This window comes from Argentina silus (genome assembly GCF_951799395.1).
Source record: "Argentina silus genome assembly, chromosome: 15".
Taxonomy (NCBI): Eukaryota; Metazoa; Chordata; class Actinopteri; order Argentiniformes; family Argentinidae; genus Argentina; species Argentina silus.
The window spans coordinates 8,733,203-8,760,888 of NC_139669.1; the positions used below are offsets into that span (position 1 = coordinate 8,733,203).

Below are 27,686 nucleotides of genomic sequence, written 5' to 3' on the forward strand. Positions count from 1 at the left end.
GGCTGACCTCCTGTGGTCAAAGATGATACTTGGACAAATGTTACAATCGTGTTTGTTTTTTTTCTTCTTCTTGATAATCAAATGTATGTTGACCACTTAGATAAAACAGTTACAGTTATATCCAGGTCAAATAGTAAATACAGTATATAAACTGTATACTATAGTAGCTAGAAATCAAATAGGGCTGTACGACCTCTCTAGGAAGTAGCTCATATCATAATTGCTGCATCCATTGGTCGATTGTATGCCTTTCAAAAGGCCACACCGGCAAATTGAGAGATGTTTATTGGATGAGACTTCTATCGGTCAGCCGACAAACACCAAAAGGGGCGGGAATTTTGGTACTGGAGCTTCTCCTCGGCGGCGTTCAGCAGGGGATTGATAAACAGAATTGATGATAGACTACCTACTTATTTTTTCTTTTTACGCACAGACAGCTTGCAAGTAATTAACATGTTGTGAAGAATTGAAATGGTCGCCATAGGGTTGATGGAAACGTACGAAAGTTGTATAGGTTGATAATCCTCTGACATGGTAATGTATGGTAGCTAACTTTAATTCTAGCATAGCATCATCAGCATTTCTAACCAGCTAGCTAGCTAGCTTGTGTGTTAGCCAGTTGGCTTGATATCCTATCCGGGCTAGCTGTGGCTGCTAGGGCTATACCATGCAATATGAAGAATGCTTGATGTTCCAAGAATTACATGTTTATGTTAAATTGTGTTGCAGCCAACTGTTACTTGTTGTCGTTTCAATTATCGACGTGATTTAATTTGATAAATATGTCTTGGGTAAAAGTGACCCATTTAGTGATCTAGCTAGCTAACCCATCCCTGTCTGCCTGCTTGCTTGGAGACTCTCCAGCTAGCTAGCTAACGTTAGCGAGTGGGCATTGTGTGTGCTGAAGCTAGCAATACAATGCTAGGTTGCTAAAAGATCACCCCACAGCAGGCCAGCCCATTTGGATGAGCTGAGTGATTTGGGATCGAACGTTAGATGGAAATAGATCAACACTGCGCGAGCCTAAATAAACAAAGTAATGTTTGGGGACGCACTGGCTAACCATTTCAATCCATGTCAATATTTTTGCAGATCTGTCAAGCAGCAGTGTTGTAGCTACATAGAACATTAGCTACTTTGAATCATGTAGGTAGATTGGTAGCCTGGAACGTTGCAGGCGTTTCTGAAGACACATCGAGCTGGCTACAAGAGAGGACGGTGATGAACAATCAAGGAATCATGTCGCAAGAGAAGATGGAACTGGACCTCGAAATCCCATCGGCACTAGTTCAGAGCGACGGTCAATTGAGACGATCGAACAGCGCCCCAATGATAAATGGCTTAAGGTTTCTATAAAATGTCTTTTTCTTAATTTACCCTGTACAACTTTCACAATGCACATGGGTAAACAACCATTTTGCTGACTTGAGCATTCTATAGGCCTACCCACTCTGCAGTGAGAAGTGTTGACAGTGTAGTCATGCAACAGTTGACCAGTAGTTATTAGGGGAACCTGTATCTCAAGATCAGAACGAGTTGGAAGTTTAAAACTCCAAATAAATGAATTAATTTGTCTTTTTCTTTGTAGTGACAACTCTCAGGTGTTCCAGAGAGAGGTACTACGCAGCAGGCGCAACAGCACCACTGTTGTCAACCGCCCTAACATGGTATCAGATTAGAACCAATTAGAATTAAATGGATTTTCCATCACCCCTCTTTGATTGAGTCATGAAAGAAATTTAGTCTATAGAAGACCATCAATAAGTGTGAATGATCAATGTCTGTCCCTCACATGTCTTTCTGCAGGTCTCTTCATCGCCCATCCGGGTCCCCAGCACCAGGCTTCATCAGATCAAACAGGTGAGTAAAACAGACACGTTAACCATACCTCCAAGCTGGGTTTTTTTAGGTCTGCATGTCAGACCACCGTCCCGCTCTCCGACCATGGGGGATATTGGTGACTCAGAATAATGCTAGAGCCACAGTCATTGGGGTTAACGGGGCCAATGGTCTCCCAGAGCAGACTGTTTGGTAGTATCAGACTCCAACACTGCACTCTTTACTACAGACCACTTTTAGCTAGATTCACCCATAGCAGGAATAGTATGAAACAGCTACACTATCCTAATGCATGTCTTCCCTGTGTGTGGTCCTGCAGGAGGAGGGTGTGGATGTGATGAACAGGGAGACGGCCCATGAACGGTAAGAGACACTCCTGTAACAAGAACACCAAGTGGGTGACAGAATTCAAATTTAAGGGCTTTGACACTTGTAGTGTTATTATATGCTATTGCATACTGCAGAGCCCAAGAGCCCAGTAATAACAGAATTTGAATGTTGTGGTTTCTGCCCTTGGTCGGTGTGTGTGTGTGTGTGTTCATCATTGTTTTGAATATAATTTTGAATATATTTTTTTCTCTCGTGTCTACTGCAGGGAGGTTCAAGCAGCCATGCAGATGAGCCAGTCCTGGGAGGAGAGTCTGAGTCTGGTGAGGAATGAAAGATATTTCCTCTCACAGCACAGTAGGTGGGGGCACTTATGCCCAGGTTTCATGGTTTGCTTCAACGGTGCGTGTCATTGGCCTTGGCCATCCTTGGCCCCTCTCTTTGTAGGGAGTGTGGACAAATACAGACATGCTAGATTAAATCACAAGGAGTTAACAGGGCCACCAGTCTCTCAAGGACAGACTGAGTCGGTAGTATAATACTCCCACAATCATATCAATAGAATTTGAATGTACAAACTACTACCCCCTGTAGTAGAGTGATGTATAGTTTCATTGTATACGTTTAATAGATGTGTTTGCTATTTCACACAGAGCGACAACGACTTGGAGAAACCGGTGTCGGTGTCGTCATCCCCAAAACGCATCGACTTTGTGCCTGTGTCTCCAGCCCCATCTCCAACCAGAGGGATTGGGAAGAAGGCATGTCCATCCACCTGTACTGTTACAGCCGTTCTTTCACTCATGGCTGTAAAGCCAGAAGTGGAGCCGTCTCTCTGTTGGCGTGTCCTCCTGTCTTATACCGTTTTCCTTTTCTCTCTCCAACGAGCAGCAGTGTTTCTCCCCCTCACTGCAAATCCTTGTGAGCAGCAATGGCCTAACTCCCAGCCCAGTACCCAGCCCAACGCGACGCTTCAGGTGAGCATTCGCACTCGGAGTTGCCAACCTCTTCACCAAGATCTCTCCCATTTACTCATTATTGTCGTGTAGTGGAAAAAAGTTTCACAAAACTTATCAAACAGTTGATGTTTGTCTAATCTGTCAATATGTGCCCTATTATTGACAATTATTATTAGGTAGGAAACTCCAAATGAACCAATATCAGTGCAGTGTAATATACTTCAAAGCTGAACATTCTCTTTCTGCCTCATCTTGTCTTCAGCCGACGGAGCCAAAGCCCCATCAACTGCATCAGACCAAGCACACTGGGGCCAATCAAACGCAAAGGTGGGTTACTGCCTCCATGTTTCCACCCACTCTTACTCCTTCTCTCCCCGTCACCCAAACACTACTTAAGCGACTAGACCCTTCAAGTATTTGAAATCCTGTTTGTAGCTGAATGTGCGTTGCGTATGTGTTGGTGTTTTTTCAGTTTGTGTTAGTATGGTGGATTTTTCTTTCATCTATGTAGGGGAGAGGGACATGGAGATAGAGAGCCAGCCTAAGAGGCTCTTCCAGGGGACCACAACCATGCTGTCATCTGATGTGCCCCAACTGCCAGACCTCAACTCCTGGTGAGGCGTAGCCAAGTCTGCTCATGTTCTCTTAGTAACACCAGAGATTGTAAACACCAAAGATGTGCCATTCCTTTGAGTTACTATTGGTTTTTCCAAAGATATGGGGAAGATGGCACCAGTCCCACGTGGGGATACTTCTCCGACCAATTACCACGCAGTTATAGATTAGCGTTACTGACCAATGTTATTGCTAGAATCGTGTTGCTAGGATCATGTCGTTCTCATTCCCGTTTCCCCTAGCAACGTGTGTGTAAGACTAGAGTGGGAGGCTAGGAAGGCTAGGACTGAGCCAAATAAAGTGTCTTTAAGCCTGTACAACTACTTTTTAATGACCAAATGACTGCACAAAATGTTTCTACACACTTTAGTGACATGAAAAACTGAAAAGAAAAGTTTCTAATCTGTATCATTTTGGTGTGAGTAGAGATTTTGTCCTGCTCTCCAACAAATTTGGCCTTCAACCTGAACATTTCAGGGCCATCTGCCTCTTGACTTCAACCATGCATGTTGTTGGCCCTTGGCCATCCTTGGCCCCTCTCTTTGTAGGGAGTGTGGACAAATACAGACATGCTAGATTAAATCACAAGGAGTTAACAGGGCCACCAGTCTCTCAAGGACAGACTGAGTCGGTAGTATAATACTCCCACAATTATATCAATAGAATTTGTATGTACATAACCCCCAGTCTTAGAATGTGTGAATGGTGTATATAGTTTCATTGTATTCTTAAGGTATTTGATGGACCCAAATGTGAACATGGTGTGGATGTTCACTGTTTAGTACAAGGAACAAAGGTGAACGACTGTACAACAGACACATATGAAGCTGTCTTTGAATGCTTAACAGTTTGCAGCATCAATGAAATGGTCCTCCCCTGTCAGTCTCCCCCCAGACTTGCTGGATGGCAGCCTCAGCAGTGTGGGCTCTTCCACTGGGTCCCCAGGCAAGATGGAGGGAGTCTCCCCTTCCCCCGGCAACTCACCCTTCACCCCCCTCCAAGACCGGTCCCCAAAGTGAATTTGAGAGAACGTGAGACACTAAAGGAGGGCAAATATGGGCACAAAAACCCCTGCCCCACCCCCACCCTCAGCTGTATGAGTTTCCTTCTCAGACCCACCACCTCCCCATCATTTTTGCTTTAAAAGTGGGACTTCCATGCTGTTTGCTTTTGCTAGGCTGTGTGCTAGGCTGCTTGGGGAGAGTCTAGGAGTGTGTTGGTAATAAAGGAAACCAAAGCCCTGGACGTGTGCTGTGATGTGGAGGCACGGGTAGGCTTAGTAAGATAAGGAGTGACTGTGGACGTTACGAGCACCAGCTGCTAGATATGGATCATTACATGGTGTTTAGCCCCCACAGTGATCTGATTGGCCAGGAATGTCTACCCTGCATCGCATCATCACATCAATTTTAGCTCACTGGAGGGACTGAAGCACTGGACTAAACATGACTGTATGGACATGGAGAAGATCCTCCAATGAGTCCCTTATTTGTTTTTCCCTTTTTTTTTGGAAAACAGATCTCCAGGCCTTTGGTGTATGTGCACAAATTGTCAGCAAGTATTGTATGAAAGGATTTAACTTATTGTTTCCTGCTTTATTGTTTGTAAGTATGTACATAGTTTTGTCCAAAAGAAAATTGTATGTTTTTAGTTTTGTCTTTGGCTGTGAGGTAAATGCAGGCACAGGGCTTCGGCAGCAAATTGACAATTCTCTCTCTTAAGGATGGAATTAGACATTTAATGTTACTTCTCTTCCAGGGATACAAGTATGGTGGTTGTTTAGTCATGTGTGTACTGTAAGAGAAGTGAAGAGTTTTTAGTTGGCAATATCCTAAATACCTTGATGCAGGGGATGTAGAATTGTCATTCTGGTCGATTTTTCTACCTTTGGCACTTAGTCTGGCCCCTCCTCTGGCTTGCTGCAACTGGAGTCACCTATCGTTTGGGTAACAGACAGATGCATTGTCATCAAGATTCTCATACTGCATTCATGACCAGTCGGAAACTCTGAACCTCTGAGTTACATTTAACATAAGTGGTTTGCTAAAGCTTCCTATTGGTTGATTCTGATACTAGTGAAAGACTCGGGTATCGTCTTTCTACAACGAGTTTCCTAGTTCCGACATGTCATGAATGCAGCGTCATACTAGAACAGAATGACGCTTGGTGGTCACCACTGTCAGGATTTGAACACTACAGACTAACATTGAATCCTGTGTCACTGTCTTTGCCTGGGCATAACTGTGTAAACATGCAGTACATCTAAGATGTGCAGCCAAATGTGTTTTTATTTCTGAAGCTTTTAGGGAAAGATCTGTTTTCTTGTTTATTGGAGCCACTTCTGTATATGTAAACTGAACTGTGACGAACAGTTTTTTTCTAGCTTACATTATCACATTTGTTGATACTTAAAATGAGAATAGGCATCATCCAACTTTCAATTTTGAGCTGGAAATCAATGGTTTGGTTTAGGTTGAGCACACTTATGTAGTGGACAACAGAATGGTGCCATCGCATTTGAAACTCATGCCCAGTTCAAAATAAACCTCTACTCTAATGCAGATCTCAGGGGATTTGGTAGGCTTGGTGGAGTTTTTGCCATATTGCTTACACCTGTCCAATCTCCTCAGATCTCCAAGTGCACAGCGGTAATTTGGGACTGGTCATCGGAGTAACATTTTATTTTTTTTCTGCTGTGTTCAAACATTTGTCATACTAGCTTTTAGTGTAAAGTGTCTCACTGGATTGGTTATGAATTTAATTGACAAGGAACAAATGATCTAAAAGACTGCAGGGAAGCTAGCAAGGACCTTGTGTAAACGTCTCTTCAAAAATCCAGTTGTACACTGATTCACAAATGCAATGTGTGACTGTTAATTATTTGTGCTGAATCCTCTCAGTTCAACTTTTTCAAAAGATGTGTCTCATGTATTTCAGTTATTTCATCATTATTATTTCCCCCTCACGCAATGTATGATATTTCACAATTTCAAACCCATCTTTCTCATGAAAAAGCAAGGAAGTGATTGTAAATCTTTTATATAGAAGTAAGTCATTGATTTATTTTTGGAGATGAAACAGTGCCGTTGCAGTTTTAAGTACTGAATGTCTTTTTCTTTGTATAAATAATAAGAGAAAAACAAGCAGATCAATCAGATCAGCTTGACCTGCTATCAACATAACTGGTGTGTTGTGGTTTGTTTTTGCTCTGCATCTTTCAATGTATCCTCTTCTAAGGCATGAGATGGGCATAATATATGCCATTTAGCTGATGTTGTTTTTATCCAAAGCAATTTACATTACAGTGAGTGCATACATTTCAGTATATATGGTCCCAGCAGGAATCAAACCCACAACCTAAGCATTGTTAGCTCCATGCTCTACCAACTGGGCAGAGTACATTATGCGTGTGGAGTGTTAGGGGAATGGTAGATGTCTTAAGACTACATTTCTCTTTACTTGTGTCCATCCCTGGACCTTAAAGTTTACCTCCTGAAACCCATCATCTAGACCTGAAGGGGTAACTGGTCTGGTGGTATGCATTGTGAACCTTGTTCAATGCTTCAATAGGACTTTTTGTTTGTTCTTAATCTTGAGCTTTTCCACACCTTAGAAAAAAGCCTGGACAGGTGGGTAGGGGATGAAACAAACTTGTAGATAGAAAGTAGAATAACTCTGCTCTAATAAGTCCCTGCTTGCTAAGTATACATATACTGGTCACAGACCTTCGTCTGGCATGAATTCATTTTGCCGTTATGTCTGGCGAATGTTAAGAGTTGTCTTTATTCAACGTATACTGTATGAGACGCTGAAAAGAGTGAGAGTTTATTAAGCATTTGATGGAACAATATTGACATTGTACAGCAAGTAAACCATTGTCTTTCATAGGAAGAAGATATTTCCTTTGGTCACATGACAAACCTTTTTGTATTATATTGCTGGAGAAAAAGTAACACTCCCATTCATATACGTATCCACACATGCATGTAACTGCACTTAGTCAGAAGAGATTGAGTAGAGACTAAAAAAAAAACAGTAAAATTGGTTTATTCTAAGTGGACAACAACAATATTAAGGAGAATATGTAGTTACAGGTGAAGAACAAAACAAAAGCTTAGCTAATGGCTTTATATGTACATAAATCACGTAGGTTTGCCCTTGTGTGTAACAGCAAATTACTCTCATACTGAAGTTCACAATTTTCTGTTATAATGGCCATGGCAATCCACATCGACAAACACGGGATATGAAGTCAAACACCATTTTTTTTTTTTTTTAATTTTACAAAGCCCCCGCCTCTCCCCCCCCCCCCCCCCTTGTTTATAGACAAACCCTTCCCACAGCCCCAGACGAGCCTACGAGCAGCTCACGCTTGTGCCCTGGCATTGGAGGTCTTTATTCTTTGCATCAGTTCAATATTTTGTTTTTTTATTTTAAAACAGTTACAATATATGTTTTTGGGGTGAGGGGGGGTGAATTGACTTGATACCCCGCCCCCTCATCCCCAGCATCAACACTGCCCTTTCAAGCATGTAGTAGGCTTGGGTGTGTGAATGTCCTCTTCTCCTTCTCTTTTGCATCATCTTTTTGCCTCCTCTTCCTCATTCTTGACCTCTCTAGAGAGTTGTGAATGACCCTGTAACACTTCATGTACGCAGGATGACCATTGTGAGAAGACCTGTAATAGAAATGAGACAACTGAATCAAGCACAGTTCAACCAGCATTGCCATACACATACTGGGTAAAAGAGAGTAATAATTAATGCATACCCATTTGTTGTATTTAGAGCTTCTTATTAGTTTATTAATTAAATTTACAATGTCAGAAGTCTGAAAATTACCATCATATCAATTGCTTAAAGAGTCAAATCTCATTACCACAGTTTGCAATTGCTCAATAAGTGTTTCCCCTTGCCTACTCACCTAGAACGTAAGCAGCTACAAGTTTCTTGTTAACACTTAAATGGAGGTAGAGAGGCACCGTGGATTCCTGTTCTTGTTCCCCCAGGGTGGGGAGCATTAGGGCGGCCATACACACCAGGCCCAGCAGCACCGTCAGCAGACTGGGGCCCCCGGACACGGTGTGGCTCTCTGTCAAACAGAAGCACACACATGGGATCCTCAACACCAGAATCCAATGACGACTTGGTGTTTGGCGCCATCTAGTGACAGAAGTTGTACACTGTTCCCTCCAAGCCATTCACCGAAACAAGACTCCATTTGAATCCTGAGACATTTATAGTTGCCTACTCTCTTTGTTGTCACATGGCACAGTTAGATATCATCACAACACACAGAGCCGGCCAGTCATACCTGTCTGAAATGCTGTCTGTTCAAAGAACACGCTGTCCGCCAGCTGCTCCTTCATCCTACGCTCCTCCTCCTGAGGCCGGGGGCTGGGCGGCTCCTGGGCAGCCGAGGGACGCAGCGTGGCTGTCACCTCTTTGCGTCCCAGGGCCTTTCTCTGGCTCTGCTCCGACACCTGTAGCCGGAACTTATCATACACCCCATAGTGGCAGGCCCGCACATCTCTGTGTCTAATCACTCTGAGCACACAGACACAGGGGAAACACACATCAATATACCTGGGGGGGCAGAGAGGATGGAAGGTTCTATTTGAGACATTCAACAGTCACATTACTCACATGTCAACACAGCACTGTGGCTTGACTGCTCCAGTGGCATCCACCACAGTATACTTGTTTGGCGCTGTGCACAGCACTGACAGAGAGATGACATACAGCCAGTGAGTAAATGATGACACCTCTCATCATGACAACATGACCGTGTATTGAAACAAAAACACCAGTTATGGTGTGATCCCACTAACCTTTGAACTTGAGAGCGAACTCATAGGGGTTGTAGAGGGTGAGCACCTGCTTGTGGGAGGTTTGCTCGTCCGCGTAGAAGACAAGCTCTGTGGGGAACACGAACACGGGAAGGCTTCCTTCCACAAGCTCAGGCTGTCGACTCTGCTGCTGCTGCATTGGCTCCAGCTGAGCTCCCCCTTCCTCTTCTCTCGTCCTCTCTGTCTGGCAGGGCCCTCTCTCCTGGAAGCTCGACAGGTGTGTAACCTCCCCCTCAGGTGCAGATGGGCATTCCCAATCTCAACTCCTTAATAGCATGACATGGTACTGTATCCTGGTGTAAAGACAAATGAGAGATTCTGAGTTGCTATTTTATTTCAACTAAATGCACTGATGACTTTTGACCTACGCCATATACTATCACATTGATAAATAAAATATCAGTTATTGACATAGTATTAGTGAATGTAAATAAAGAATTTCTGCTTTGTTCAATGGTATCCTATTTTAGTAGCAAGATTTCTTTTCATAACCTGGGCACATACATTACATTAAAGTAATGTCGAATATGAAAATAATTTGTTATGCATTTGAAATGGAAACTCTGATCAATGAGCAGTATGTCTGTGCACCAACACTTATGACACATGGAGGATTTATCCTGGCCAAATTCTATTTATTCTTGGGGCGTATGAGACAAATAGATAAACAAAAATTGTGAATTAATGTTGTATGCTACAGAGAAAATAATGGCCACATATGGGTCTGTCTATGTGACTCATGTCATTCTTCAGTTCGATTCCGGCTCCACGTGGCTAGTCACGTGTACATGTTTACTTGGCTGGGACAGCATCAGATCTCGACGAAACCAAACTAGTCCTAGTCGGTGATGTCGCAATACTTTTGTAAACTGTGAACAACAGAGCGTCAGATGACAATGTAACAACGCAATACATGAATTTAAGTGTCCTACTGCGAATATAATCGTTGAAGGTGTACAACTGAGGTGTTAGCCCTTTAAGTTATAAATGTTACTAGATGCAAATACAATTGTTCAGAGATGCGATTTATCCAAAGAAGCAAGGAATAACGCATTTCAGACTACCTATAACGTTAAAGCTGGTACTGGCTGACACTATCCCGCACTCGGTGACCTCGCAAAAAGTGTGCCAAGCTATCTAGATTCTACTCATTCCACCATCGGTGGTTAACGAATTGTCGCTTTCGCCGGAGCTTGCCCGTTCTATTTGGCTTGTTTGTGTAAGCTAGCTAGCTTAGTTAAAACATTGTTGGCTTGACAGACAGCTGGCTAGCTAATGTTAGCTGACAACGTAGCTCAGGTGAACCAGTAAATTTAGTCAATGTCAATACATGCACCTTTCTCAGAAAATTGCTACACAATAACATATTTCAAGAGATCTGACAAATACATCAAAACAAAGACGGGCTAGCGTAACAAGCTAACCATCTCTTCGGTGGCAACAATATATTTTTGCTGACAAGCTAGCTAACAGGCAACTGATTGATCTGCATGCCATGTCACCCTAAAACATGTCAGTAATAGCTGAATAACCATTGGGGTTAACCAAAATAAGAGCGTTTTACCTTATTACCGTCAATTTGTGTGGGGTATTTTGTGTTATTGTTTTGTAGATCCCACCCTGTTTTCTCTCGTTCTTTCTTTGTTTTTACTGCAGATCACGCGTTGAATGCTGGGATATCGGAGGGCGAAGGAATTCCGCCCGAGTAGATTCATTACGTCATTAATGTTCCTGCAATGACATTTATGGACACACTGTACTTTTTATGCTGTTTAGAGTCACTTGAATCATTTGGGCAAGAGTTCAACATTGAAACCTTGGCGTCGATCATGTCAACCACGGGTTTTTCTGATTGATTTTATTTGTTTCTTGACAGAGGCTATTGCTGATACTGACCACATGGGCAACTACACGTACGGCCTAAATGCCAGGAGTAACAACATACTTACATTCAGTAGAAAGCACCCGAGAAACCCGAGAGATTACTAGACCGTCACAATGAAATTACAGACACTGCAAGAGGTTCATTTCATAATAACAACCTTTACCTTATTATCAATCTAGGCAGCTGACGGTCCCTGCACCTGCCACAAGAGTATAGTACATCTTCAGCACTATAGCGTAGTTTATCTGTACATTGCAGAGACAAAAGTGAATAAAGGCCGGAATGTATAAAAACTAATACGATCAAAATAAGAGAACAGTTAGACCTTCTTTAAGGCTTCCAGATCGGACGGCGACCAGCAACACATGAGCAAAGGGACAAAAGATCAGTGAGAGCCGGCTGGAAATGCAGCAGGGCAAGAGCTACTTGGCATTGGGGACCATGAGGACCATAGACCTATATTTCCAAGCATAGCTCTGAGGGCCAGATGATAGCTGTTGGTAGCCTTTATAACCTCCACTTCATCTTATTGTAGTCTTACTGTACAAATAGGCCATGACACATCATACATTTGATCAATATGTCAGGATTAGGAATGAGCACATGTGACTGGGAATGGCAGCCGCCCTATCAATGTTATGTCGTGTAGTCTGCAATGATGTTATGAACAAAGTAAAGGAAAGGATATAAAGTAAAAAGAAAAATACACTTAATTAACATAATACTATAATTGAAATAAGCTCATAACATGTTAAACTCGCTCTGTCGTAGATTAGTCTACTATAATAATAATAATACTCATAATAATGCATTGGCGCGACATGGTGTGCGTATAAGGTTTGTTTGTGTCATCAGTGATTTGTTATACAACCTAACCGTCTCTTACCTATTCAAATATCTGCCGTAAACGTGCATGTAAATGAACTGGCAGCACACATAGGCTAGGCTACAGCAATAGACAATCCCTCATACTGTCATGTTCGGCCAAGTACAAAACCACTGGCAGAGGGCGGGCGTTGTATGATGTCTCGTAAAGAAAACAGACTTTCCTTAAATACAATGGTTATGATCAACGGATTGGCCAAATCGTTAAGCATGCACTCCTACAGAAATTACACAACGATTCTCTCGTAACTGCAAAGCCCTACAGAAGCCCTGCTCGCGCGGCGCATATTTGCCGTTTCGAGGACGAGCAGGGCAGGCACGCACTCGCCGTCGAGCTTTTGCATGAATATGGCGCTTCGAGGTGCTTGCAGAGGAGATAATCAACGGGGAGGGGAAGGTTGAAGGGAAGGCACGATTATTATAAAAATCGTACGGTGAGGCGACTCTCCCCCACCCCCACTAAGACAGCCACACGGGAAAGGATGAAGGGGGTCGTCCTTTATGTTCAACTATCCATAATCTAACATATGAGGTCACGCCTTTAATAGCCTGTTTTCTATAAATACGGGACATTCATACATATTCTATTATATGCCGTGTATTATATGGGGACGGCCGCATCAATATTGGAAGAGGTAGCAGATAAATATCCGTACTGTAGCTACAGTACATGGCTCAACATGATCATCTGCTTAGCCTTAGCAGAACAGAAGTGAGTGGTAGGCGGATGAGAAAACCGTCTCGACCTCATTACATATTTATGCACAGCTGGGAGTGGCCACTGTGGCCAGGCTCAACCAATGCCATAGTGGCGGTGGAACGAAGGCGTTTCGCTCTGTTCGGAAGAGAACTTCTCTAACAGCGCGAGCCCAGCAGTGCTTAGGAAAGACAGATAGAGAGTCAGGCAGCGGCAAGGGGTGGCTGTACGACCCTCTTTTGGGGGGGGGTCTGATTATAACAAAAATATATACACACATATGTGCATGCCCCGGCCGCAAGATAGGTCATATGACGATATTAGGTATTTTAGAAAGCATATAGCTGTATAACTATACATTTAAGATGCCTATTTTACTTTTCCTGATAGACACGTCCGCTTCTATGAATCAGCGCACTTATTTGGGTACGACGTATCTGGACATTGCTAAAGGCGCGGTTGAGATCTTTATGAAGGTAAAGAATAATTTTACCCCGACTTTTTTCAGCTTACTATTTGCCTTGGTGGAGTTGAGGGTCCCTTTGGCATAATCAGTCGAAATTAACATGTATTGTTTCGTTTTCTTTAACAGCTGCGTGCCCGAGACCCGGCTAGTAGAGGCGACAGGTACATGCTAGTTACATTCGATGAGCCACCATACGGAGTTAAGGTAAATAAATACTGTTGAATTGTTTATATATGTGATTAAGGCGCATCTATATCTGACAGTGAGACTTTACTGTCCCTCTGGTTTGTAGCTGCGGGTTGGGCGGCCTCCCGGTGGCGAAAACGGCTAATTTTTGTAAAAATACCCGCAGACCGGAGCAGCGATGCCTCTGAACATGGCGGACATTTTGCTTTTGTGTTGGGAAAGCTCTCGGGCGCTGAGATGGAGGCGGAGAGATTTATTATCTGCTGTGACGTCTCTGTTTCAGTGGGCTAACTCTGTCTGGATTGGTTAAGTGGCCTGCACTTCATCTCGTGTCCTCTCCTTGCATCCGCTCTGTGGCTGACCTCTATGCGCTCCCATTGGTCAATCTCGACTGGGCAACTCAAACTTATTTGATTTGTCAAACCCCCTTTTCTTTACTCAAAGAAAATATTCATGTTCACAACACACGGCACCTCATATTTAATCTAGTTTACATGTGCCATTTTGTGACTCATTATGAGCATTATGACAAAATGTCCTTATGAAGAACTTTCTCCACCATACCCCCTCCTCCTTCCCTCCCTCCCTCCCTCCCTCTCTCTCTCTCTCTCTCTCTCTCTCTTACACACACACACACACACACACACACACACACACACTCACTCTCTCTCTCTCTCTCTCTCTCTCTCTCTCTCTCTCTCTCTCTCACACACACACACACACACACACACACACACACTTCCCATGGCCCCACCCTCAGCTTTTTGTGAGTTGGTAAACAGTGATCCTTGAAAAGGAATAGCCCACAGAATCATAACCCAGTATAACCCATAATAACAATATTAAGCCAGAAAGGGAAAGGCTAGCAATTATGTTAATTTGGTCATCCATCAATATAATGTTGATGCATATGGCATTAAGATGTTGAAAGCACATAAGACTGATTTCTTAGGCAATATAAAGTAATAGTAATATATTCTTGTCCAAACAATGGCATCAGGCAGGGTGGAAAAACAAAACAATTTGGTACATTGCAAGCAATTTCACCTCATAACCAGGGATAGAGACCACCAGTGACCATAATGTAATGTGAAGACCTATCACCAGGCTTACCCCATGACCCCCATGTATACTTTTCAGTGATTTCAATTCATTTTGATTACTAATACAACTATTTAGATGTGGCATTTTCTTGAGAATTTACACTTCCCATATTAGCACCTCATGTAGCTAGCTTTACATCAACTGGAGGTCAATGCATATAGGCTAAGGTGGTTAGCCTACATTAGTATTAATTAGGTCTAGGCCTAGATAGAAAAAAGGCCTCATTCTTTGAAATGTATTCAACACAGTCATCTACAAATGTTGTGCAATGTGTCATCTACAAATGTTGTGCAATCACATGTTGGGGATTTGCACATCTCGTAGGCTGTAGTAGCCCTGTGTCAAAACATGGTGGACTGTATGTCACATTGATGTGATGAATGTAGTTATGTACAAGTATTATGAATGTATGTAGGCCCATGTGCAACTGCGTTGTTGCTGCTTGTCTGTTGCTGAGGCACATGGCTCACAGCTGGATGTCGCTTGTGTGTGCTGTGTTTGTGGTTTGACTTTGACAGTGTGAGTGGCTTATTCTCTGATAGTTCATTAGCTTTGTCTCTCTGGCAGGTGGCCAGACATCTTCCCAGGAGATTTTCTGTGCTCCCACCCCTCCTCGTAGAGCCTCTCCTCTTCTAAATACTATTTCTCCCACTCTTTTCAAGGAGATAGGACACATTAGCAATGCCATTTTCATCCTTCTTGTTCAGTGAGTTTCTTCTTTTCATTTTCTTGAAGGGCTTTGATGCATATTGAGGTGACCACCCACTGTCACAGTATTGATGAACCTATTCACATGCAGAAGAGTTCTGAACTACATAAAGCTGTGTCTGCATTGCTACTGAAATGTCTCTTCTCATCTCTACATGGTAGAGAAAGCACCCCCCTGGATGTTGACTTCCAGTCCCAGACTAGAGTTCTCACAACAATAATGCCTGCAATGTCTTGCCTGGTGAGATGGAATCTGACTGACTACTGGATTTGTTCCACTGAGTAGCTTTCTATCACTGTTTCATTATTAATGACATATTCAACCGCTAATCAAAGAGGAGTTCTATGGAGACACTTGGAAAAGACAATGCTGTCTTTTCCTCACTCTGAGCTCACTTGTGGTCCCGTTCCTGGACGGGAGGAACGTCATTCTTCCTCCTGCCCTGGCGCTGACATTTTTCCACTTGATTCTTTCACACTCCTTTCCTCTTTGGCATGACATGTTATTAGGCAGATGGTGTAAGCTGTATTTGCTGGAGCAATTCATCCACTTATGAGTCAACTAGTACCCAAAAGGCATAGGGAAGTTGTTTTGGTGCTGTGAGGTTTACAACTGTGAAACATTGTGCTCTAATCATTCAGGCATATGTTTACTGCCCAGCCTGCCTCAGACTTTATCTTGCCAGGATCTTGTTCAGAGGCTGCCTTTCACATGCCTGACAGGTAGATCCAGCTACTTGTAAATCAACACCCCTGCCATTCTGGTTTAGGACCACACATCCCGTAGGTGGGGCCTGTAGCCAGGGTGTCGACTCATCTCCCATCTGTATATGATTCTGTACTGGTGTCTAGAAGACTTTGGTAGTTGTGGGAATCCCTAAAACATTCCTGTCACAGATTGGATAGCCCATCTGCACAACCCGCTCCGCTTCAGTGGCTGTGACCCCCTCCTTGTGATCACAGATCTTTGGGCTTGTTAAGCAGCCTAGCTTTCACTGCAGTGACAGGTCTGATTTCAACTGTGCTCTATCTCATGCACTCATGACCAGCACCACCCTCCAGACACACACAATAACATACTGCTTGCATTTTTTTTACATGCTGTCGTCAGTGAATGGGTGTTGGCTTGGCATCTTCTGGTGTGCCTTAGCTGTCCCTGTGAGTCAAGGATTGTCACATGCCATAAACCTGTCACATCTTGGTCATTCTCCTAAAGGACCATGGGAACTTTATTTATAAATTGGAGTCTGCTTCCTCATAACTGGGCCTTTTTGCGAGGAACAAGTTCTTATCTGTCTGTCTGTTTATGTAAAGCAGCCCCCTGTCCTGCAGTGTGTGCAGGAGCCCAGCTTGAGTTTAGCTCCCAACACCACACTGACTGACTCATAGACTACTCCTGTTTTATTAGGAGGGGGGGGGTTGCCCATATACAGGCACAATCATACAGAAATGTTTTGATAATATGATGATGTAATCACCATTCATTGTGAATTTGATGCTTTTTTTTTTAGTCTTTTTCTTGGCACTCTGAAACTGGTCTCTGGGTTGCTGAGAGACACATTTGAAGACGATGATGTTACTGCAACAAAGGATAGCTCTGCGGATTTGTGTCATGATGTAGCCATGTTTGGTGATGTTCGGTCACACAAGACACAACCTAATGTAACACCATGCCAACAATCAAGTTAATATATAGTTATATATTTATAACACACATTTACTTTCCTAGTACTGGAACACATTTTTCCTGATGCATAGCCTCAACTCCTCCTCCCTGACCCTCTTTCTCAGTTTTTTCCACGTCAAACTTCTCTGTGTTTTCTCTCCCTCTCTCTCTCTGCACTGTTGCCCAGACAAGGTTATGATGAAGGAGAGACTCTGATTGCACACTTATACACAGGCAATGAATTGTTGATGTGAAGGGAAAGAAAGAAGGTTGGGCGGGAAAAAATAGAATTACTCTGTCGCCTGAATTATTGAGTGTGAGTTAAGAGTTCCACGGCCTGAAAGTAGGGGTTTTGTCTTCGCTGAATGTAAAAAGACAAGAAAGGTAGCTCACAATCCCACTTACTGTTGCTCTGTGTGTGTGTGTGTGTGTGTGTGTGTGTGTGTGTGTGTGTGTGTGTGTGTGTGTGTGCGTGCGTGTGTGTGTTACTAGCTGTGTGTGAGTGAGTGTGTGTGTGTGCTTTCTTCGTCTTTATAGGTTGGGCCCATCAGCTCAATCAAGGAATGTCACCTTTGCTTAAGAATGGACGTGACGTTATTTTGTTTATTTTTTTGTTCTACGAAGTTCCACTTCATGCATGAATAAAGATAATAGAGTGAGTGATGTCCCACGATAGATATCTCTCCCTCTCAGTCTCTTTCTCTCTTGCTCTCTCTCCCTCTCTCTTTAGGAAACATTGCAGCGCTTACCCTAAGGCTTGTAAGCCTGCAGGTCATCCTTAGATTAAGCATAATGCTGTAACAGTTGGGTGCTTGACCTTGCTGGAAAAAAAGAGCAAGAGCAGCCACTCTCTCATGCTCTCCTACTCTCCCACGGCAAGAGATGCCTGGTCTCAGGGGACATTCAGCCGTACTGAAATCCTACTCTGAACTAGTTGTTGCTTAGTGTGTGGGTGTGAATGAGATTTCCCAATTAGGCATAAGGAGGAAATATCATCCAGAAGCTTTATGATCTCATATTATCTAGGTCATATACCATCATGTATTGTTAATATGTGACATATATTGTGATGATGCAACCAAGTATGGAGATTTTACTGCACCTAAACCCGTAGTCGTTTGCTTTCTCTGAGTGAGTGTGGTGCAATCATATCTCGGTGATCTGGGGTCAATGTAATTGAATACTGTGTGTGTGTGTGTGTGTGTGTGTGTGTGTGTGTGTGTGTGTGTGTGTGTGTGTGTGTGTGTGTGTGTGTGTGTGTGTGTGTGTGTGTGTGTGTGTGTGTGTGTGTGTGTGTGTGTGTGTGTGTGTGTGTGTGTGTGTGTGTGTGTGTGTCTCTGTTTGCATGGCAGGGTTTATGCAGGTTCATCATGCAGTGTGACGTAGGGCTCCTTCTGACTGTGTGTGTATTGCTTTCTGTGTGGTGTGATACAATGTGTGTGTGTGTGTGTGTGTGTTCCAGGCGGGCTGGAAGGAGAATCATGCCACGTTTATGACTGAGCTGAAGAACCTGCAGGCATCAGGGCTAACCACACTGGGCCATGCCCTCCGAGCAGCCTTTGACCTGCTCAACCTCAACCGCCTTGTCTCAGGCATAGACAATTATGGACAGGTAACAGACGCATCAACACAGACTGTTTATCTGTTGTGGTCAATTTAGCCATACATGGTTGGCCATAAAGTCCCTATGAAATCATAAGAAATATCTGACGAACAACACATGGCTACCACTAGCTTTTCCAGAATATCAGGCATACAGTACATGAAATATATGATATTTTTCTGACATTTCTGACATTCATTTCATCTGTATCAGCTTCCTATATTCACCGTCTCATCCATTGTTTCTCCTAACCTCTGGAAGCAGTGATGGATTAACACACTCAAGAGGGTTAGCCTACTAGTGCTGTGCATCGGAAGTGTGTAAATCTACTTAGGCAGTGTGTGTGTGTGTGTGTGTGTGTGTGTGTGTGTGTGTGTGTGTGTGTGTGTGTGTGTGTGTGTGTGTGTGTGTGTGTGTGTGTGTGTGTGTGTGTGTGTGTGTGTGTGTGTGTGTGTGTGTGTGTGTGTGTGTGTGTGTGTGTGTACGCTGACCCCTACAGTACAGAGGGAGAGCTAGCCTCTGTCCTCAAACAATAGCACAAGGACACTCTTCTCTCAGCAGAAAACACTGCACCACAGACTTCACTCCACAATTCCTCCAGGATATATAGGCCTACATTTTCAGTTCACAATTGAATTATTTGAACATTTGAATTATGTATAGGACTTTGTCATCATCATTATAGAGCATAATATAGAGAACTGAAAACCAAGTTATTGGCGACGATAGCAAATAAATATTACCCCATGCAGACAAGCCTTGGGAGAACTGAGAGTGTCAAGGGAGGATGGGGGTTGTTGTTCAGTCCACTGGGTCAGGGCTGTAGTCAGGGACAGCCCTGTTTAGCCAGACTAGTGGAGGGTCAATGAGTGTACAGTATGTCAACTTATTTGTAATCCGTGATCTTTCCCGTTTCTCCCCAGGGCCGTAACCCGTTCTTTCTGGAGCCGTCGGTGATCATCACCATCACAGATGGTAACAAGCTGACACACACCTCTGGGGTGCCAGATGAGGTGAGAGCACAGCCCTGTCCTCTGACTATGTACACACACAGCCCCAGGTCTAGCAGCAGGGTTCTGTGGTGCAGGGACTAGTGATTTAGGAACAAGGAAGGGGCTGTCTCACTCTCCAGCCATTAGAGTTGTAGGCTTGGACAGAGGCAGAGGAAGGAGGGCCCACATTAGCTTCAGGGAGGTCCAGCATCATTGATCCCTCTTGAGCAGCAGGTTACTTTAATGGGTCATTATATTCTGTATTTTTCTGCATTTTTCCACAAATAGACTGAAAGGCGTTTTATGTTATGCATCAAAAAACATCTTCTAAGGCAAGTAAAAAGCATTGAATGCTTATTCATTTCCATATCTACCCCACTCCCCCCATCTCTCTCTCTCTCTTTCTAGCTGCACTTGCCCTTGAACTCTCCCCTGCCAGGCAGTGAGCTGACCAAGGAGCCCTTCCGCTGGGACCAGCGCCTCTTCGCCCTGGTGCTGCGCCTCCCTGGGGCATCCACGCCCGACAGCGAGCAGCTGGGCAGTGTCCCCACCGACGAATCAGCTATCACCCAGATGTGTGAGGTCACTGGAGGTAGGACACTCCCATTGGCTCTGGCGTGGGCCCCTGGTTCCCCTGGTTTTATTAAGCAATTGGTGATGCTAGGTTTTTAATACCGTCTTTCCTTTTTTTTAAATTTATTTATTTATTTATTTTTATAGGACGATCATACTGTGTGCGGACTCAGAGGATGTTAAATCAGTGTTTGGAGTCTCTGGTCCAGAAGGTTCTGAGTGGTGTAGTCATTAACTTTGAGAAGACAGGCCCAGATCCGCCTCTGGTAGGCGAAGGTAAGGTGTGTGTGTGTGTGTGTGTGTGTGTGTGTGTGTGTCTGTGTGTATTTGTGTGTTTGTGTGTGTCTGTGTGTGTGTTCCTGTGTGTGTTCCTGTGTGTGTTCCTGTGTGTGTTCCTGTGTGTGTGTGTGTGTCTGATGAAGTATCTACTGATTGTCTCAAGGTTACTCTGACAGTATTTGACAGATGTGAACCACACACACAGCTGGTTCCAGCCTGTGGCTGTTCCTCCATCAGAGAGAATGAGTCTGTGTGTGTTTGGTTGAGACATGGCCCTCTTAGAGTGTTTTGTTTTGTTCCTCAGATGGTGTGGTTGACCCCAGTCGGCCCGTGTCCTCCTTCAGCCCACAGCCCTGGCACAGCTGCCACAAGCTCATCTATGTGCGGCCCAACCCTAAGACGGGGGTGCCTGTCGGCCACTGGCCCATCCCTGAGTCCTTCTGGCCGGACCAGAACTCGCCCACTCTGGTGAATGAATGCCATTTCCCCACAGAAAGGCCTTATGATATATGTGTTTATGTACAATAATAAGACATGTGCATATACCTCTGTGTGACTAGTACAATCAGCTATGGGTTTAATTAAATAAATGAGGGAGGGAGACCATTAAGATACAGATGACCAGTTTGCTGCTTTTAAATCTTATAGCTTGGGTTAAAGGTGGCTCTGCACTAGTGCCCTCTGGGACCTGTAGTTTTCCTGGCCCTTTGCACCCTCAAAGTGACTGCCCCTCATTGCATCTTCACGGCCAAGTGCTGAGAGGGCAGTTTGCCTAGGAATCTTTCTCTCTCTCTCTCTCTCTCTCTCTCTCTCTCTCTCTCTCTCTCTCTCCTGTTTCATATTGACTAGCTGGGGTGTTACTGGTGCCTTGCCAAGGTGCCGCTGCTTTCTTTTTGGCCAGAGGGCCAAGCTGAGTGCCAGCTGACCGAGGGCTCTGGTTATGCCAGGCCAATCCTAGTGTATTGTGGACTGCTCTCTTTTTCATTTAACGATTTTAGTTTATATTTTCACTTCCCTGTTCATGAGCCCTGTGGTGCCATGCTATGGAATGTGTGTATAATGTGTATTTTCAGGAGTTTATTTCTGTGCGGTGGAAACATTGTATGAAATTCTCCATTCTTCTTCCCCCCTCTCCCTCCCTCCGTCCTGCCCCTAGCCCCCTCGCTCCGCCCACCCTGTGGTTCGCTTCTCTTGTGCCGACTGTGAGCCTATGGTGATTGACAAGCTGCCTTTTGACAAGTATGAACTGGAGCCCTCGCCACTCACCCAGTACATACTAGAGAGGAAATCTCCGCACATGTGCTGGCAGGTAGGATAAACACACTGTTGGTGTGTCTGTATTGTCAGAAATGCTGTCTAGCTGGTGGTGGTGGTTGTGCTCAGCCTTTTCCTCCTGTCTCCTTCAGGTGTTTGTGAACAGCAGTGCGAAGCACAGCGACCTGGGCCAGCCCTTTGGCTATCTGAAAGCCAGCACCACTCTCACCTGCGTTAACCTCTTTGTTATGCCTTTCAACTATCCAGTTCTTCTCCCACTCCTTGGTAAGTTAGAGTGTGTGAGTCTGTGTGTCTTCATAACTGCGGTTGTATCATTTATACTCCTTAGAGAGGGGATGTTTGAAGGTGTATATCTGTCTATAGGAGTCAACGTTTTCTAGGTTTGGCCATTCATTGCCATTTCTTTAATTGTGCCCAAGTGGCATATCACATGTTCAGTTGTTTGATTCTGTCACTCTTTCTGTATTGGAGATATCTCCTGATTGTGAGGGATTGTGTTAATTGGATTGAATCAACATGTAACTATTTATGGGGTTTGGCCGGGTTTCTCATGTGTCTCTGTCCTCCTCATCGTCCTCCTTATCCTCCCTCTCTTCCCACAGATGACCTGTTTAAAGTGCACAAACTGAAGCCAAACCTAAAGTGGCGGCAGTCCTTTGAAATCTACTTGAAGACCATGCCTCCTTACTTTCTCTTGGTAATGTATCTGGCCTAGTCATTCTGATATTCATTACCTGTTAGTGTATGCTTGCCAATATATAACTGTGACTTTACCATAGATTACATGCTCCTCTTCATTTCCTCTTTATCTGTTTCCCTACAGCCATTGAAGAAGGCACTGAGGATGATGGGTGCGCCCAACCTTATTTCAGACAACATGGACTGTGGCCTCAGCTACAGTGTTATTTCCTACCTAAAGAAACTTAGTCAGCAGGTGAGTCCTCCCTTCACTCAGACTCTAGAAGTATCTAAACCTCTCAATGTTGGTGATAGATTAGTGTTTAACTGACACGAGTCCTCTAAGTGCATCTGAGGACACTTGAAGAACACCTACAGTTGCCGTGAGTGAATACATCTGAATAAGTTTATCGTCATACCTTCCTTTGTCTGTAGGCGAAGATGGAGTCTGACCGACTGATAGTGTCTGTTGGGAAGAAGCCTCCCCAGGAAACAGGCATAAAGGTGAAGAGCCACTCAAACACCTTGTCCCTGGCCCACCGCCGCGACTTCAAACAGCTACTGCAGGGAATCACGGGGGAGATGCCCCTCCGCCTCGCCGACATCAACTTCAAGGAGTTTGCCGGCTTTCAAATTGCATTTCTCAATAAGGTACAGGACCAGCAGGGTCGTCATGGGATGTCTGACATAATGCTCACAGGTTGTGGTGACAAGGAAGGGGCTTTTATTGCGTCTCTTACTAAATTCACGGTCTGTCTTCAGGATCTAAAGCCTCAGGCTTATCGGAATGCCTACGACATCCCAAGGCGGAACCTCCTAGATCAGCTGACGCGTATGCGCTCCAACCTCCTGAGAACAACACAGAAACTCATCAGAGGGCAAGATGAAGGTACATTTATTTAAGAGTGGTGTTAGTTAAGTTAATTAGTACAAGTACAAACAAATAAATATGAATTTGTGAGACAAGAACAAATGTCACATGAACGAACTGGTTTTCAGACTATCTTCATAGTATACCAGTGGCTCAGATGGGGAACTATCAGGAGTACCTAAAGATGATGACGTCTCCTCTGAGGGAGATCGACCCCGACCAACCTAAACGTCTGCACACGTTTGGAAACCCCTTCAAACAGGACAAGAAGGTACAAACGTACAGAGAGAAAATAATAGTAATATACCGTACACAGTTACTGTCACTATAATAAGGGAGTTACCTTTTTTGTATGCAAGTCTCTAACCCTGAAATAAGAATGTATTTTCTTTCTCTTAGGGGATGATGATTGATGAGGCAGATGAATTTGTAACGGGTCCCCAAAACAAGAAAAGAGGAGGTACGGGGGACCCCAACTCAGGAGCAGCCATGAAGAGAAGGCGGAGCATGTCCCCTTTGTTGCGCAGGCCGCAGACTCCACCAATCATCACCAACCACGTAGTGGGGAAGGGGCCAGCTGGGGCTCTGGGCCAACCAGGCCTCATCAAGCCCATACCACTGCATAAAGGTAGGGAGCAGATCCAGCCGTGACAGGGGATAGTCAGCTGAGTGTGGATCATAGGTGTGTACAATTTAGGGAGTTCAATTTCCATGGAAAACATTGTGCTAAAGTAAATAGCATATAACGCACCCCAAACATAGCATGTATACATATTAATTCGCATAGCTATGCGTCAGGAGTTGTTACCGAACTTTGCATTGGGTAAATTAAGGTCATGTTTGGTCCACCAGACCTTCCAAGGATATTGGGAGGAAGCGTCTGAGAACGAGAATATCAACTTGGAAATGTGATGAAATGCACTCTTCTGCCCCCTACAGGAGGAGAAGGAAACAGTGTACTGGTCACTGAGAGTAATGGGGAGGGGGGTCTGGGGGCAGAGTCTGGGGATGGCTGGCCAGGAGGTGTGGACACTGTGGACACTGTGGACGGTGTGGACGGCGTGGACGGCGTGGACGGCGTGGACGGCGTGGATGGCGTGGATGGCGTGGATGGCGTGGATGGTGTAGATGGCGTGGACAGTGTGGGAGGGGGCCTCATCTTGGAGGAGGGTGCTGGGATGTGTGCAGGCGACAGTGAGGAGGACAGGGATGTGATGGAGGGGCAGCTGAGAGAGGACGGCCTGGACGAGCGGCCCTCAGAGAGGCAGCAGAACTGTGAGGGGCTGAGCCCACCGGGCCAGGAGGGGGAGCTGGAAGGAGATGGAGCAGACCCAGACCCAGACCCAGACACGCCTGAGACAGTCGTCATACTCCCACTAGATGGCAGCAACGCAGAGCTGCGCACACGGGTCATCAAGGAGGTCCGGAAACCTGGCCGCAGTGAGTATGACAGTCACATTCACTCACTGTCCAAAGCACTGTAGTGCACCATACATACATACATACATACATTTGAATTCAGATTAATTTCAGTTTAATCGTTGACCAGAGACCTCAGTCATGAATGTCACCATTGATCAGAGTAGGCCTGTTAGAGCTCCAGAACATTTCACCATGCTAATCCATCCAGTTAAGTCCCTTGTCACCATCTGTCGGACCTCAGCTGACCTCTGTCCTCTCTGCCTTGTGTCTGTGCTTGTGCTTTCCCAGACTATGCGACCATATTCAGGCTACTAGAAGAAGTGAAAGGACCTGTGACTGTACACAGGTACTTCATCCATCACGCGATCAAAGAGGCTGCCAGGTAAGCCCCACTGTCCACACGCACTGCCATAGATAAACACAAGAACCCGACCCAACCTTGAGTTGAAAGAATAGCACCCCAACTAGTAACTACACTGCTGTTACACATTGAGCTCCCTGGCTGCAATTCCTCTGCAGATTTAGTGCTGTCAGTGCACCACAGCTATAAATTATGGGACCATAAGTACACTGCAGTCATTCCGCCTCCTATAAGCAGTCGTCGTATCCGGATAACACCACCTCTGCATTGCAGTCTCAAGCTCATTGCCTTGCAATGTTTACAGACGACACAATCTCACCTCAATCTCCTCTCCCCGTCTCCATCCGTTTTTCCTATTCGCTGCTCTCTCCCTCTCTCTCTCTTTCTCTCTCTTCCTCCCACTCCCCTTCTTCCCTCTCTTTTCTCCCCCTCCCTCTCCCCTCTCCTCTTTCTCTCCCTTCCTCACCCTAACCCCCCCCCCCCCTCTCTCTCTCTTTCTCTCCCTCTCTCCCCCCTCTTCCCAGGTTTAAGAAGCGGATGCTGATCCAGCAGTTGGAGAAAGCCCTTGAGGATCTGGAGGAGAAGGAGCAGCTGCTGCTGCCTTCCCCTCTCAACAACGACCACGGCAGATAGTGAAGAGGCCCCGGCTCCCCGCTAACAAAGACAAAGTCATCGAGGGGGACAGGGAACACTCCTTCAAAAGACACGACTTAGAAACCTACAAACACCATTCTAGAGGATGGACAGTCTGGTCTTGAAGGAAGAGGAAGATGGGGTCAATAGCTTGAGGGAGAAAGGACATACAGCAGACGGCACGCTTCTCCTCATGCAGCAGGGTGATGTCCCTGTCCATGCTGTGACATTGTACCTCTCTGGATCTCACACACAGATGGAGGGGTCAGGGGTCTCACCCTTGGAGGGGGCTGGAGGCAGACCAACATGAGGATCTGTTAAGAGACTTTGAATGTAATCCGCTCCACACTGACTGATGCTATTGCTGACCATATGGCCTTAGTCTGTCCACAAACAATAATTCATATTGTACACACTCCTGTTCAACAAGGTATAGCACACAATGCATTTGTGAGGATCATTATAGGGCAGGGGACAGGATTTTTCATGTGAGGCATGTGACAGGACTATTGACATGCAGCTGCAGAACAACTGTGTTCATCGCAGTTCAGAGCAATAAGGACTTAAGAGTCCAGACCCAGGGGTGAGTTTCCCATAAGCTCAAAAGCACCAAGATCATCTTTCGCCCATCGCCAACCATTAAGATGATCTTGGTTATACAAAGCTTTCTCTAAACTCATCCCAGAAGATTTAGTGCTGACCCTACTGTATGTACAGTCATTTGGGGGCTATAGATATATTTGAGGTAAGAAACACACTGTTTACTGACTATAGAACCTGTGGCTCACATGAGAAATCTGATCTACCTCAACTCTTAGGTGTTGTGGTGTCCATGGGTATATGTGTTTCATGGGCCAGCAGGACGATACCATGTCAGTTAAATGCTGATCTAAAATGCCCTCAGTGGATCAACTGTTCCAGCACGCAAGCTGTCCTCAAAGCAATAGTACTTGTCATGTAGGTTATGCTCAGTAACATTTGTGGACTTTCGGTAAAACAGTCTTTGTGAGTGAGGATGCCAGCTGTTGGAATTCATCTTGAGGGGCTGGAGCTTAGCCTACATCACTCCCCCCCTCCCCCCTGGCACGCCTGACTGTCACAGTCTCCCCATTGATTGTCCCTGGAGGAACTGTGTAGTCAATCAAAATCTGCACCCATTCATCAGTCACCTGTTCCTGAACTGGCACAGCTGGTGAACAGCCATCTGCAACATTTCACAATAACAAACACAAGCTACCCAATTATCTTTTGTCTTTTCCCTGAGTTTGTTTTTAAAAGAAAGATGTATACTACTTTTTAATGTTCATAAAGAATATAGACTATTTTTGGATGTTGTTGTTCATACCAGAACATAAAAAATTATAATATTTTTAAAATAAAAGTTGTATAAAGCCCATTTTGTAAACTGTTATATATAAAATGGAAAATGTTATGATTCTTTTTTAAAGAAACAAAAAATAAACAAATTACAATGGAGTTTCTTATTGAATGTATGTCTAATTGCTCAACACCATCATGGAGACATTTTGGGCCATTTGCTGCCAACTTTTGACTTTGCTGCCAATTTTGGACTTTGAGGATGACTGGAGAATGATCACATCCCTCTGTCTAAGTTGGCAGCAATTGACCTAGCATTTTTGTAAGTGAGCAGAGAAGATGTTTCTCAACACTTCCAAATTAATTGATGCAGCTGTGATTATTATGAATGATTCATGAATGTGAAAGTTATAGACTATACTAAAAGATCACAACCTCTCATCAGAACCAAAAATAAGGGATCTTTATCTTCAGGTGTAGCCTCAGCTTTCTCACTC

At 44.5% G+C, this 27,686-nt stretch overlaps 3 protein-coding genes across 5 annotated transcripts; 2 read left to right on the forward strand and 1 right to left on the reverse strand.

The window, feature by feature from the left end:
* Positions 1–364: 364 nt before the first annotated feature.
* pabir2 (PABIR family member 2) lies at positions 365–6,955 on the forward strand. 2 transcript variants are annotated; one of them, XM_083686041.1, is made up of 11 exons: positions 365–534; positions 1,093–1,346; positions 1,589–1,667; positions 1,807–1,860; positions 2,159–2,202; positions 2,435–2,489; positions 2,820–2,927; positions 3,058–3,143; positions 3,388–3,452; positions 3,637–3,739; positions 4,624–6,955. In XM_083686041.1, the coding sequence occupies exons 2-11, from the start codon at positions 1,222–1,224 to the stop codon at positions 4,757–4,759; spliced, it is 855 nt and encodes a 284-aa protein (XP_083542167.1). In that variant the 5' UTR covers positions 365–534; positions 1,093–1,221; the 3' UTR covers positions 4,760–6,955. The 2 variants fall into 2 exon arrangements, with proteins under 2 accessions (XP_083542167.1, XP_083542168.1); XM_083686042.1 differs by having other exon boundaries at positions 1,589–1,616.
* A 603-nt stretch (positions 6,956–7,558) lies between these two features.
* On the reverse strand, positions 7,559–11,404 carry mospd1 (motile sperm domain containing 1). Of its 2 annotated transcripts, none has more exons than XM_083685928.1 (6): positions 11,161–11,404; positions 9,571–9,881; positions 9,386–9,461; positions 9,054–9,286; positions 8,664–8,831; positions 7,559–8,418 (listed from the first exon to the last, which is right to left on the reverse strand). In XM_083685928.1, exons 2-6 carry the CDS (start codon positions 9,725–9,727, stop codon positions 8,387–8,389), a joined length of 666 nt encoding a protein of 221 aa, XP_083542054.1. In that variant the 5' UTR covers positions 9,728–9,881; positions 11,161–11,404; the 3' UTR covers positions 7,559–8,386. The 2 variants fall into 2 exon arrangements, with proteins under 2 accessions (XP_083542054.1, XP_083542053.1); XM_083685927.1 differs by having other exon boundaries at positions 11,153–11,404.
* A 1,780-nt stretch (positions 11,405–13,184) lies between these two features.
* ints6l (integrator complex subunit 6 like) lies at positions 13,185–27,348 on the forward strand. Its single transcript, XM_083685831.1, has 18 exons — positions 13,185–13,531; positions 13,648–13,725; positions 18,648–18,797; positions 19,712–19,801; positions 20,189–20,372; positions 20,501–20,629; positions 20,937–21,100; positions 21,789–21,941; positions 22,039–22,171; positions 22,510–22,604; positions 22,731–22,841; positions 23,021–23,236; positions 23,348–23,474; positions 23,585–23,727; positions 23,856–24,084; positions 24,396–24,896; positions 25,167–25,260; positions 25,764–27,348. The coding sequence occupies exons 1-18, from the start codon at positions 13,421–13,423 to the stop codon at positions 25,870–25,872; spliced, it is 2,817 nt and encodes a 938-aa protein (XP_083541957.1). The 5' UTR covers positions 13,185–13,420; the 3' UTR covers positions 25,873–27,348.
* Positions 27,349–27,686: the final 338 nt, after the last annotated feature.